This window comes from Motacilla alba, chromosome 24 (genome assembly GCF_015832195.1).
Source record: "Motacilla alba alba isolate MOTALB_02 chromosome 24, Motacilla_alba_V1.0_pri, whole genome shotgun sequence".
In the NCBI taxonomy this organism is placed as follows: Eukaryota; Metazoa; Chordata; class Aves; order Passeriformes; family Motacillidae; genus Motacilla; species Motacilla alba.
In genome coordinates, this window is record NC_052039.1 from 5,033,648 (window position 1) to 5,046,834 (window position 13,187).

Here is a 13,187-nt window from a genome sequence, read left to right on the forward strand (position 1 = left end):
GTTGTTTGTTTGGTTTTTTTTTTTTTTTAAAGGAAAAAAATAAGAAGGCTCTAAAATACTTAATTAAAAAAAAAAAAAGGAAGAAAAAAAACAAACAAAAAGCACCTTTAGAAAGGGAGCAGGAGGCGCAAAGCAAGTGGATGGGGAGCCTGGGGCAAACCAAGGCTCCCACCCAGCCACGGGGCTGCGGTGAAATGAACTCAAACCTCGGCTCAGTTTGGGGGCTGTGCGTGACAGGGACAGCAGGAGGGACCCTCCTTCCTTTTGGGGACCTCTGGGACAGGGTGGGGACAGAGACAGAGAGAGACAGAGAGAGTCCTGGCACAGGAGCCCTGCCCGGGAGGATGCGGAGCTGCAAGCGGAGGAGCCATGCGAGGACAGCGAAGGACTGCAGGGACAGTGCCACTGCGGGGGCTTGGGCACGGGGACAGTGTCGCTGTGGGGGCTGGGGGAGGAGGGGCAATGTCACTGTGGGGCTGGGGGAAGGGCTGGGCTGCAGTTTGAGTCCCTGCACAGCCCCGCTGCTGGGGGTTCCTGGCGCAGCCGGCGGTGGAAGGCACTGGAAGGCCCCGAGCATGGTCAGTGCTGCACGGCCTGGAGGCAGAGCTGCTCTCGCCCTCGCTGCACGAGGTCTCAGTGGAGGTAGGTGGGTTGGTTCCATCGGTACCAGGAGCTGTCGGGACAAAAAGTTTCACCCCGGAGTAAAAATCATCCTGATTTGCCGCCCAGCCCCACTCGGGCTGGCGCGTCCTGCAGGCTGTTCAGCAGGCAGCCAGGGAGAGTGCAGGAATCACATCCCGCCACTCCTGAGCAGCCCAGAATATCCTGAGCTGCAAGGGACCCACCTTTTTTATTTTACACAAAAGCTTTCAAACCTTTGGTACATTTAAACCTGGCACTGCATTCTGCACAGAATCCATGGATCAAATTCTGAAGCCTGACCACCTGGCTCAGACTCCGATAGCTTTCACAAGAAGCAGCATTTCTATTTTCCTCTAAGAGCCACAAATTAACAGATTTTGTATGAAGTCAGGAATGGGACACTTTCTAGCATTTAAAATCCGGATTCAAATCCATATTTTTTTCAGGTTGGGTCTAGCTCACAACCCAACTCATTTGGCAACGCTTTCTCTTCTAATTGAGATATCTAGTTCAAATTCAAACATCTGCTTCAGATATCCCCAAATCCAACTTCTGTCCCTGCACAGGACACCCCAACAATCCCCCCCTGTCCCCGAGAGGTCACACGTGAAGCTTCACACAGGAACACTCCACACTGCTGGAATCCCTAAGGGTTTTCCTCTTCTTCCTGGAGATGCCAGGGGTTTCCCCCCGCCCCCGATGCCCTGGGTTGATTTGGGGTTGCTTTGGGGTTTTTTGGGTTTTTTTTGTGGGTTTTTCTGCCTTACCCTGAAGAGTTGAAGCCAGAAGAGTTCATGGCAGCTTTGGAGTTGCTCTGGGCTGTGCCGGGGCTGCTGGCATGGAGGGCACTGCCAGGGGACGAGGGCCTGCTGGAGTTCCCCGGGGAGCACGAGGATGTCACTGCGTGGGACAGAGCACAGTGAGCCTGGCATCTCCGCTTCCTGCCCAAACATTCCCACCCCATCCCTGTGCCCACCCCCTGGCTCCTCTGATTCCTGTCCTGGGGAAGGTGAGGGAACCCCAGGAATGTCCCTGTTCCTATACCTGGGAATTTCTGGTCTCCACAGAGATCTGATACCGATCCACCCTTTCACTTGGATCCTCTGATTCCTGTCCTGGGGAACCTGGGAATCTCAGGTCTCCACAGAGATCTGACTCTAACCCATCCTTTATTTGGCTCCTCTGATTCCTGTCCTGGGGAAGGTGAGGGAACCCCAGGAATGTCCCTGTTCCTATACCTGGGAATTTCTGGTCTCCACAGAGATCTGACACTGATCCACCCTTTCACTTGGATCCTCTGATTCCTGTCCTGGGGAACCTGGGAATCTCAGGTCTCCACAGAGATCTGACTCTAACCCATCCTTTATTTGGCTCCTCTGATTCCCTGCCCTGGGGAACCTGGGGGGACCCCAAGAATGTCCCCTGTTCCTAAATCTGGGAATTTCTGGTCTCCACAGAGATCTGACACCGATCCACCCTTTATTTGGCCCCTCTGATTCCTGCCCTGGGGAAGGTGGGGGAACCCCAGGAATGTCCCTGTTCCTAAATCTGGGAATTTCTGGGCTCCAAGGAGATCTGACTCTAACCCACCCTTTCTTTGGCTCCCAAACCTGAGCGCCCCAGCCAGGGATGGTGCTGGGAATGTTCTTTTGCCCCGTGTTTTCCATGTTTTTACCCCACCCAAGAGCACAGCTGGGCTGTTCCATCCCAGCTGCGTGGGGACCCTTTCCCTGGCCAAACCCAGGGTCTGATGAAGATGTTCCTGCCAATGTGACCCAGAAATGGAGGAGTCAGGGATAAGAGGGCAGAGGAAGGAGGGGAGGGAGGTTCCCCAAGGCTCACCAGTCCCAGGCATGGTGCTGTGCACTGGATTGACGGAGAGGGGCCCCAAGGAGCCTGAGGTAGAGACCTAGGCAGGAACAGAGGCACTGAGAGGGGAGAAATCACATCCTGCACTCCTCTCACAGCCCCCGTGCAGTGTGCTGCCTCCCAGGGACACACCACCCACTGCTGGGGCTCCCCTGGCTATTTCCAGTCACATTCCAGGGGAGAAACACCAGTCCCATGTCCAAGGGAATCTATCTATCTATCTATCTATCTATCTATCTATCTATCTATCTATCTATAATCTATCTTATCTATATATCTTATATATCAATCTAATCTATCAAATCTATCATCTATTTTATCTAATATCTCTATCTTTATTATTATTACTATTATTATAATATTATAATATTAGATATAGATGTTATATATCAATATCATTATATATAGATAAAGATGTTACATATCTATATCACTATATGCAGATATTATTTTTGTGTATGTATTATTATATTATATGTATAAATATTACATATCTCTCTCTATATAGATAATATATATATATTATATATATATATATATATTATCTATATATATATAGATAATATATTTATCTATATATATTATCATTACATTATCTAATATAATAGAGGCCATGGGAAGAAATCAGAGCTAGTGTTGCATATGCCTGACACTCTCCTCCTCCATCTAAACTTATGGATCAGCTGTGGAAAAGCCCGAAATGATCTCATTTTCTGGAAGTCTCAGGATAAACTCGGAGCCACTGTCTTTGTCTCAGCCTGGAACCTCCCAGCTCCCTCTGGTTTTGGGCACAAAAAAATCCCAATCTCCTTCAGGGAGCTTAACTCTCAGGTGACAATTGGCAGCTTGGGAGCTGCCATGCAAATCAGCATTTCTTCCTGAAGGCAGCGCTGTGTTCAGGGCCAGCAGTCACAGGGAACAATTCACCCAAGCTCCTGCTCTGGGAATCCAAATGGATTTTTTTTGGGGGGGACCAAACTTCCCCTGCCTTCTGATGGAGGACTCCAAAAGCCAGGAGATTTCAAGATAAAATTCACACTCTGCCTCCCACTCCTGTGGGAGCTGTAGAATTTCAACTTTATCTTGAATTTCTGATATTTTATCTCTTATCCACTGAGGAGGCTCCTGCCACTTTTAAATGGCAAACTCACCCAGCAACTCTTAAATGAAGCAGCAGAAATGCAGCTAACTTGATACCAGTGAATGCAATCCTCATTAATTTGGGAAAGATTTCCTTCATCAATCTCAAGGGGAAAAGCTTTGGGATAGCACCATGATTTGACTAAATTATCCTACAATTAAACTAATCAATTCCTCCTAGGAAACTTGGCTTTTCTTTCCAGCGCTTCCAATAAACAGAATTATCGCTTAATTAATTGTTATCATTTAGCTGATTGTTTTCAACGGATGGAATAATAACAAATGTTCTGGGTGAGATTCCGCCCATCCAGAGGGGGCCGAAGCCCCAGTCCCTCACCAGTCTGGAGTTGTAGATGGGTGATTTGATGGGGGATGGCATCGGGCAGCTGATCCGCTTTTCCTTCTGGCGCCGGTTGCAGAACCAGACCCGAACCACCTCCTTCTCCATGGAGAGCTGCTCTGCTATCAAGGAGATCTCCTCTGAGCTGGGCTTGGGGTTCTGCTGAGAGAGGCAGCAGGTTAAAAAACCCCAAAAAACCCAATGAATCTGCTCTGAACTGGGCTCAGGGCTCTGCTGAGAGAGGCAGCAGGTTAAAAAACCCCAAAAACACGATAAATCTGCTCTGAACTGGGCTTGGGGTTCTGCTGAGAGAGTCAGAAGGGTTAAAAAAGCCCAAAAAACCCAATGAATCTGCTGTGAACTGGGCTCAGGGCTCTGCTGAGAGAGGCAGCAGGTTAAAAAGCCCCCAAAACTCCAATAAATCTGCTCTGAGCCGGGCTTGGGGTTCTGCTGAGAGAGGCAGCAGGTTAAAAAGCCCCAAGGAGCACAAGGAAATCTGCTCTGAACTGGCATCTCTGGGCTTGGGGTTCTGCTAAGAGAGGCAGGAGGTTAAAAAGCCCCAAAAAACACAAGGAAATCTCTGAGCTGGTCTTGTGGTTCTGCTGGGAGAAGCTGGAGGTTTAAAAGCCCCCAAAAGCACAAGGAATTCTGCTCTGAACTGAGCTTGGCGCTCTGCTGAGAGAAGCAGGAGGTTAAAAAGCCCCAAAGAGCATCAGGGAGGACAAGGGTGGGTTGGCTGCGAGCTGGGGAGGGGACAAAAGCTCAGAGGGTAAATATTTGGGTGAGGGATTATGTTCTGTGAAGCACAAAGTGCCTCTGCTTCCACATCAGCCTCCCGGGGTCAGGGGGGATGAGTCACAGCTCCTGCCCTGGTACAAATCTTTTCCCTCTTTGACCTGAGCAGCACCAAAATCAGAGCTGGGCTCACCTGAACCTGGTGGCCTTGCCACTGTCCAGGTGACAGGAGCTCAGAAAAGCCACTGCCTCTCTCTTCCCTTTCTCATTTAGGAAGGGGACTAACAGAGCCCACCCTGCCCCCGGAGTCATTTTCGTTCCTCTCGGCTCTGTGGGGTTTGCTCAGAGCTGAAGCTCAGAAATGTCAAAGATACCGGGCACAGAGGTGCCAAGATAATATTCCCACTGCAGAAAATGCCTTCTAGCAGCTAAAAACGAGCTGCTAAAACGATCTGATGATGGCTGAGCAAGTTTTGGTGTGAGGGAGAAACCAAGAAACAACGAGCTCAGGGACAGTTTTGATTTGAGGCATTTCCAAGGCACAGTTCAGGCTGTTGATTAAAGCTCTCTTTGGTGCCTACGGCGATTTGTCTTGAAATTCTTGGAGCTTAAAAAGTACAAAGGGCTCCACTTCTGAATGGGATCACGAAAAATATTTGGAGCAACAAGTTCTGGGGTCGCACAAGAGCTGCTCAGTGGGGCACTGCGGCCACAGAGCTCCTGGGACTCATCTGCAACTCACAGAGAAAAGAGCTGGGGGAGAGATCAGCTTTGGCCCGGTGGCTGATAATGGGGAAACGTGGTGCTGAAATTATAATTTCCTTAGAATAACATTCAACAAGGAAATCATTGGGAATTTCTTTGGGTTTTCCGCTTTACCTGTTTACTCCTTCAAGCATTTTTTAACTGTAGGAAATTCCTTTGGGTTTAACACTTTTCCTGCTGCTTCTTCAAGCATTTTCTAACCTGCTATCAAATAAATACCCCCCAAAAAAACCCTCTTTTCTTGAGAGGACTCAGCGCCCCAGGCTTGCAAATGCCAGGCTCAGGGAGACAGGAAGATTTTCCCCTCACATCTTGGAATCTCTTCTCCAGCGTGGAGCGGATGTTGGTCTCGATGCTGGTCCTCTTCTTCCTTTTCCGTCCAAACATCTCGTTCACTGAGGGGTAGGAATTGGGGGTGCTCATGGAGGAATCCAAAGGAGCAGATTCTGGGAGAAGAGGGAGGGGGGAAAGAGATATCCAAGGAGATAATGAGTTATTTTCATTCCCAGATCCTTCCTGTGAAACAAAGGTGCCTTCTAAAACAGATTAACTGTTCCTACATTGGGGATCCTCCCTCTGATGGTGATTCAAATTGCTCCAAATCCATCAATGAGCTTGTCCAAATCAAAGGAGAGAAATGTTTTAACCCACACACCGTTTTTCCTTTGAGAGCCTGATTTCCAGCCTGCTCTGATAGGGACCAGGGGTGTTCCAATAATCTCATTTCACGCAGAAAAGGATGTGACCAAACCCTTTGGCTCGGGGTGGCTGAGATGTGAGCAATGGCTCAGACATCCTGAAGGGCTGGGTGAAGCACGAGGCTGACGTGAGGTCAGCACAGGACACCAGCCCAAATCCTGCTGCCCCTGGGAATTCCCCTCTCAAGGAAATCCTTCCTTTTCCAGCTGCTCCTCCTGGGCTGATCCCTCAGCACCTCCTCCCCTTCTTCTCCAGCTCTCACAGGGATGAGCTGAAGGGATTTGAGGCTCCTGGATGGATCCTCTCCTGCTGCTGGTGATGCCCCAGGATTTCACCTTTTCTATTTTCCACATTCTGTGCTGCTTTAGTGTGTGGGGCTGGGTTCACATCAGGGGATGGTGAGCTCTGCACAGAGCAGGGAGACAAAACAATTCCTGCTCCAGCTGGGCACCAAGGACAAATGATCCAAAGCTCAGCCCAGGAGCACAAACAGCGTGGGCTGGAGAGAGAAAAACAAGCAGGGTGGGAGTGCCTGGGCTAAAGCTGGAACGGGACAATGAACTGCAAGGTGCAAATGGAGCAGAACTGAGCCAAGGGAGAGACCTTGGGTTCATTTTGGGTTCATTTTGTGACCATTTTGGTCCATCTTGGGTTCATTCTGTGACCATTTTGGTTCATCTTGGGTGCAGCCCTGGCTGGGCTCTTGTGCTGCCCAAGGTGCATCCATGGAGGAGATCCTTTGAATAAATCCCTGCTTTATTCTCTGGCTCTGCCCAGCCTCTGCTCCAGGCCAGCCTTCCCAAGGCATCAGTGGCATTTCTGCCCTGGTGTCACCCACCTGCATCACTGAGCCACTTCTCCAGCAGGGGCTTGAGCTTGCACATGTTCTTGAAGCTCAGGTTGAGAGCCTCGAAGCGGGAGATCGTGGTCTGGCTGAAGTCATTGCCGTAGAGCTTCCCCATGGCCAGGCCAACGTCCCCCTGCCAGGGGACACCCAAATCCCACAGTGAGCACAGGGAAAGCCCTCCCAGCTGTCCCAGCCCCACCCAGAACCACAGAGTCACAGAATTGACCAGCCTGGAAAGGATCTCTCGAGCTGCACCAAGGGAATTTCAGGTTGGATATTAGGAAGAAGTTTTTTCCAGAAAGGGTGAGAAAGTTCTGGAATGGCTGCCCGGGGAGGTGGTGCAGTCACCATCCCTGGGTGTGTTTAACACAGCCTGGATGTGGCACTGGGTGCCAGGGTTTAGCTGAGGTGTTGGGGCTGGGTTGGACTCTATGACCTTGAAGGTCTCTTCCAGGCTGGTCATTCTGTGATTTCTGTGACCTTTGAGATCATCGAGTCCAACCTGTGACCCAACACCTCCTCATCAACTCTACCATGGCACTGAGTGCCATGTCCAGGCTTTTTACACAGTGACTCCACCACCCCCTCGGGCAGATGATTCCAGAGCCCAAACGCTCTTTCAGTGAAGGATTTATTTCTCTTGCAGCCTAAACTTCCCCTCAGGCTGCTTCCAGGATAGCTTCAGTCTGGTTTCCATGGCCTGCCTGCCAGGGAAAGGGGATTTTTCCCCCCCAGGAATCTGTCCCCATCCCTGATATCAGGGTTATGGTGGTGAGGTGCTAGGAAGGCTTTGTCTCTTTGTGTGTTTGGAAGGGAATGCTGCAAAATAACCCAAATTTACCTAACCCAGCCTTTCCTTCATCCGCAGCTCTGCCCCAATTTCCCCCCCTCCCTCTCACCTGCGTGAACCCCAGCTTGATCCTCCTTTGTTTGAAAGTCTTTGCAAACTTCTCCAGCTCCTCCAGGTCGCTGGGCTCCTCGGAAGCCCCTGCTGGGGTCAGGTGCTTTGCCACTTGCAAGTGCTGGGGGACGTCCAGGTGGGGTTCAACCGAGGAGCCAGGCAGGCCCGAGCGACCCACAGCCTGTCCAAACCACCCCAAAAAAGATGCTCAGAGTGACAAAAATAGAAAACCACACCGTTCCCGGGGCCATCTGCCCTCCCTAGAGCAGCAGGTGGAGTTTGCCACGCCCTCAGGTGTGTTCTTACCTGGGAGGCCAGGCTGGGTCCGGGCTGGGAGAGGAGGAGGCTGCCCTGCTGCTGAGGGAAGGAGAGGAGGTTTGGCTGCAAAGCTGAGGAATAAAAAAAAGAGACACGTCTGGTCAGTGAACACCCCCAGGAAAGCTCGCAGTGGGAAGCTCCATTTGTGATTTCTTGCCCGAAATACAAGAATTTCAGCTGTTGGGAACGTGTCTGGCTCTGAGTGGATCATGAGAAAGAAAAGGTTCTTCCCGTGGCTTTTTAGCCTGCGAGGGATCATTATAATAATGACAGAAGTGAAATATCTCATTTGCTCTGTGTCACTCATCACACCCAAGCGCTTTAGAGACCTCTAATCTTGATTTTAGGTGCCAAGCAGCAGAGAATTTCCTACATCCTTCCTGGGGGTTTCTCTCAGTGCCTAATTATTGTGGCTCTTAGAAAAGTGGACGTCTTATTTCCAATATAAGCCCTTGTGACTCCAACTTTCAGCCACTTGATCTCGCTAAAAAAACCCCTGATCCTCCAGTTAATCTCGTGAGCCCTCCCACTCTGCTCTCAATTCTACATTTCATTTTCAAATGTCACTTGGAAGCCATCTGACCCCTTCTTTCCTACCCTACTGTATTTCAAATAAATTGAATTTCTTTCGGAACGTCGGAGCTGACACGGAATGATGAAAGGAAGAAAGAAGGGAAATCCATAAACCCACCAAAAACTGGGATTTATGGAGAGTGTGTAATTGTTTCGTTGACAAACTGCCAACTACAAGCCTATATCTCTTAGAGGGAATGTCCTACAGGATTAGGTTGTGTAGTTCCCTAGAAATTTAGTTGGTATCAAGCCCATTGTGAGTGAAACCTATAGAATTTAGTGAGGATTTATAACCTTGCTCAGAGCAGTCAATATATTTAATTGATTATAACTGACAATTACAGGGAGATCCACAGGAATTTATGGACTTCTGCTAATAAAAAGGAAAACAGATAATCTCCAGAATCAATCACTGCCCCCCCTCTCTCTGCCTTTTCTTCTTTAATTTAGATCTGATGTGCACAATCCCATTTATTTACTTAGGCTGGGCTTGGAATAAGCCTTCCCTAACGCTGGAACAACTTCAAATTTCAAATCCAGGCCGGTAATGAGGTGCACATTTTTACCAGTGCAGGTAATTAATCACTGCAATGGCTTTGCCTTGGGACATGGCAGATGCTCTGTCATTTGGAGTCTTTAAAATCATGACTGAACAGCTCAGCTCCGAGGGAAAGGAAGGGCTGCGTTCAGGAATCACCGGTCTGACAGCTGAGATGAAGATTTCAGCAGCAACATTTAGACTGACAGGATTCCCAAAATCCCCATGGCCGTTCATTCCCACCTTTGCAGAGCTCTCCCACCCCTGACTCAGGTGTTCGGGTTTTACTGGGAATCAGGAATGAGACCTGGGAATTTATCTGCCAGCTTCAAAACACAAGCAAACTAAAATCCATATATCCCTGTTGGAAAGGTTCAGCCCCTTTGGCCACAAACCCCATTTCTGGACCCACAGTCCAAAATCAGGGGGCACTCAGAGCATTCCCTGATGGCCTCAGGGAAAATTCTGGAATATTTTCTGCCTTTCTTTCAGGAGGAAGAAAACCCCACTCGAACCAAATTCCTCTCCATTTTCACTCCCCCCTGGCTGTGCTTGCATGTGGCAGAAGGATCAGGGAAAGCTGGCAATCAGCCATGCCAGTGGAAATGCCCTGCACTAAAATCCAGCTCCTGGCCAGAACATCCAGTCCTGGTCAAGCCTGGAACTGGAAGGGGTGACGAGCAAACCCAGCTGCCAAAAAAGTCACTGAACAGATAAATTCTAATCCCTCAAAGGCAGCAAGTTCTGCTCTGCAGTAAAAGTTGTTTATTATTCATGAATAAAAGCAGGCAGCAAGGAATAGATTGGCCTGACCATGTTTCAAACTAACAAATTCAAAATTATTTGTAAATATACATCAAGTATCTTTATCCATCAGTGTCATTTGGCAGAGAGGAGAATTTATATCTTGTCAGGAAGAAATAAATTCCCCACTTGCTTTTGGAGTGTGTGAAGCAGTGGGTTCAAGCTGCAGAGATTTAATGTTATAATCCTGAATTTTAGTTCACGTGGAGGGAGCTCTGGGCTGGGATAAATCAAAGCACAAGCAAAGGATCCAAATCCCCTTGGATCTGCCAGGTTATGAATTAAAGCCTCAAACATCCTCCATCCCCAGGGTGGGAGAAACGCTGTAAGAATATTGGGGGTAAAACCAGAATTACAGGGAGTTTATCAAGCATGGAGCGAGTCCTCAGCGCTTTCCTGGAGCTGATTTGGGGAGCAGGGAGACCTTCCCTGCCCTGTGGAACACCCAAACCTCTCGCTCTCATCCCAGAGCTGCTCCTGGCTCAGCTGGACCCGTTCTGCTCCTTCCTTGGATTTCCCCTCCCTCCAAACAATCAGCCCGAGCTCTGATGAGCTTTCTGGAATTAATGAGGAGTGGGAAGGAGCAGCTCCTTGGCTGTTCTGCTGGAATTCGGGCGCCGTCCCGAGTTCCAGGCTGGGATCCCTGCCTGGCCCCAAGGTGGCACTCGAGCAGCGCACAAGGCTCAGGTGCCAGCAGCATCTCCCGCACGGAGCTGGGATCAAACCCGGGGTGGGAACCGGCAGCATCACCCTGGGAAAACCCGACATCCACCAGAAGGGAGGTTTGAAGATATTTACCCATCTATTTATCCATCTGTTGCCTTATATTTTATATTTGGCGATTTTTAATTTTTTTTTTTATTTGTAACCCTGCACTTTTTTAATGCAGAACTCCAAACTCCACACGCAGTGGGAGCTGCTGCTCCCCCGTTTGGGGCAGACACAACAATTCCTCTCCAGGATTTCAGCTTTTCTATTTCCCATCTGTTTGTAACCCTGCAGTTCTTCAGTGCAGAGCTCCAAACTCCACACGCAGTGGGAGCTGCTGCTCCCCCATTTGGGGCAGACACAACAATTCCTCTCCAGCCTGGCAATCAAGGACCCCTCACTGCCTCAGGCCTGAGAGATGGGAACAAAACTGAGTTGGGGGAGCAAACCTGGGGTCAATGACTTCATTAGCTGAAGCTGGAATTGGCAGATTCACCCCAAAATGCAAATGGACCAAACTCATAAAAGTGGGAAACCCGTGACCAATTCTCCATTGGGTGGAGAATTCTCTCTTTTGGGTGGGCTTCATCTGCCCCAAATGTACCTGGAGGCCCTTCAAGAAACAGAACTGCTTTATATTATCTTAATTTTGTCTGGCCTCTGTTTTCAGGGAGCCCAAAAAGGAATCAGCTCAGCTTTTCCTTCTCTTACCTTGTTGTCCTGCCTGAGACTGGGACAGAAGGAACTGGGGGACTGACTGCATGTGCCCAGGAAGCAGCACCAGCTGCTGCAGGGTGTGGAGAGAGCTCATGTCCTACAGAGAAAGGCAAAGGGAACAATAAAACTCAAGGATTTATGCTCCTCACACAGCATCTCCTCACAAATCCACACTGAATTTCTGTTTTTTGGGGGGCTGGAGGGGTGCAGGTCAAAACGTTTCAGGTGTAAGAGGAGATTCTGTGTATGAGAGACCTCCATGTGGAGAACTGTCTGCTTTTCCCTGGAAAAGTCAACTCTTGGTGACATTTTTGAGCTGGAGATTCAAAGGTTTCAGGGGCAGGGGAAGAATTCTCACTGAATTTGGGGGATTTGGGTGCTGGAGGGCTGCAGGTCCAAAAATTTCAAGTATAGGAGAAGAATTCAGTGCATAGAGAGACATTGTCTGCTTTTCCCTGGAGAAGTTAACTCTTGGTAAAGACATTTTGGAGGCAATCAAACTCTGGCTGTTAGAACAGTGAAACCTCTCAGATTTCAGTTTCTTCAGACAAAGCTTTTCCAGAGTGAACTGCCTAAAAAATCACACAGCAAATTGCAGCAGGCTGTCCCAGCTCTCCAACACTGCTTCCCACAGGACTGTTCTGAAGGCTGGGGGGATTGAAGAAATCCCTAAATTCTATCATGGACCTGAATAGCACGTGAAAGAACGAAGGAAGGGATTCTGAGCGCCTGTGTGGCCGCCTGGCATCCAACTCCCACTGGAATTTAACAAGAGTTAAGTGCTGAGCTCCACATTTTTACCTTAGGGGGGAAAAAAATTTCCCTCGAGGAATTAATTTCTCCTCTGGTGTAAATCAATTTGAGGCAACAACAGGCTGAGATTAGGAGTTAATCTTGTCTAGAACCTATCTCCAACAATGGCATTAACCAGACACTCATGAATGAGGAAGAGCAGGGCAGGCATTATCAGACACTTCCCCACGGTGCTGTCTCAGCCTCCAATCATCTCCAGTCCAAGGGATTTCCTGACCATGGCGTGGTTTCAAACCCTCAGAGGTAATCTCACCCCAGCACGTGTCCAGTCTAACTTTGAACCCACAAGGAGAAGCCGAGGAGGAAGATGAGGATTCACTTTTCCTCACCCTCTCAGGCTCCTTTTGCCACCGGCCAGGGGAATTTGGGGAGGGGGGGTCAGGAGCAGCCTCTTTTCCTGGGATTCCAGGGGCAGCCAGGTCACTCACCCCTGCGATTTGGCTCCCTGGCATCATGGATGATCCCTGCACGAGGTGACCCGACCGAGGGGGGATGGCAGATTGCAAGGAGTCGCTGAGGTCCTCGGTTTTAATCTGCAAAAGAGCAAAGGAGTCGTGGAACTAGGGAGCAGGGATGAGCAGGAGCAGCTGGGATCCAAGAGGCTGGAGGAGGCTCCTCTCAGGGATTTTTCAGGGATTTTCCCTGAAAAATATCAGGGATTTTTCTGCTGTTTCCATGGCTGAAAATCAGGGTTATTCCACACTGCTGCTCCCCACTCTATCCCATGGACGGTTTTCCTGCTCTGCCAAGCACTTTGCTCAATTAAGACACTTCAGGA

The 13,187-nt window shown here is 49.3% G+C and overlaps 1 protein-coding gene across 1 annotated transcript in view; it reads right to left on the reverse strand.

The window, feature by feature from the left end:
- Positions 1-542: 542 nt before the first annotated feature.
- POU2F3 (POU class 2 homeobox 3) overlaps positions 543-13,187 on the reverse strand; it is a 43,873-nt gene continuing 31,228 nt past the window's right edge. Inside the window, exons 5-14 of the mRNA XM_038161516.1 lie at positions 12,838-12,942; positions 11,591-11,693; positions 8,245-8,327; positions 7,937-8,119; positions 7,029-7,170; positions 5,801-5,937; positions 3,989-4,150; positions 2,485-2,551; positions 1,410-1,542; positions 543-673 (exon numbers count right to left, since the gene is read on the reverse strand). Coding sequence (XP_038017444.1) covers positions 634-673; positions 1,410-1,542; positions 2,485-2,551; positions 3,989-4,150; positions 5,801-5,937; positions 7,029-7,170; positions 7,937-8,119; positions 8,245-8,327; positions 11,591-11,693; positions 12,838-12,942 — 1,155 coding nt within the window. The 3' untranslated portion in view covers positions 543-633. The remainder of the gene's footprint in view (positions 674-1,409; positions 1,543-2,484; positions 2,552-3,988; positions 4,151-5,800; positions 5,938-7,028; positions 7,171-7,936; positions 8,120-8,244; positions 8,328-11,590; positions 11,694-12,837; positions 12,943-13,187) is intronic.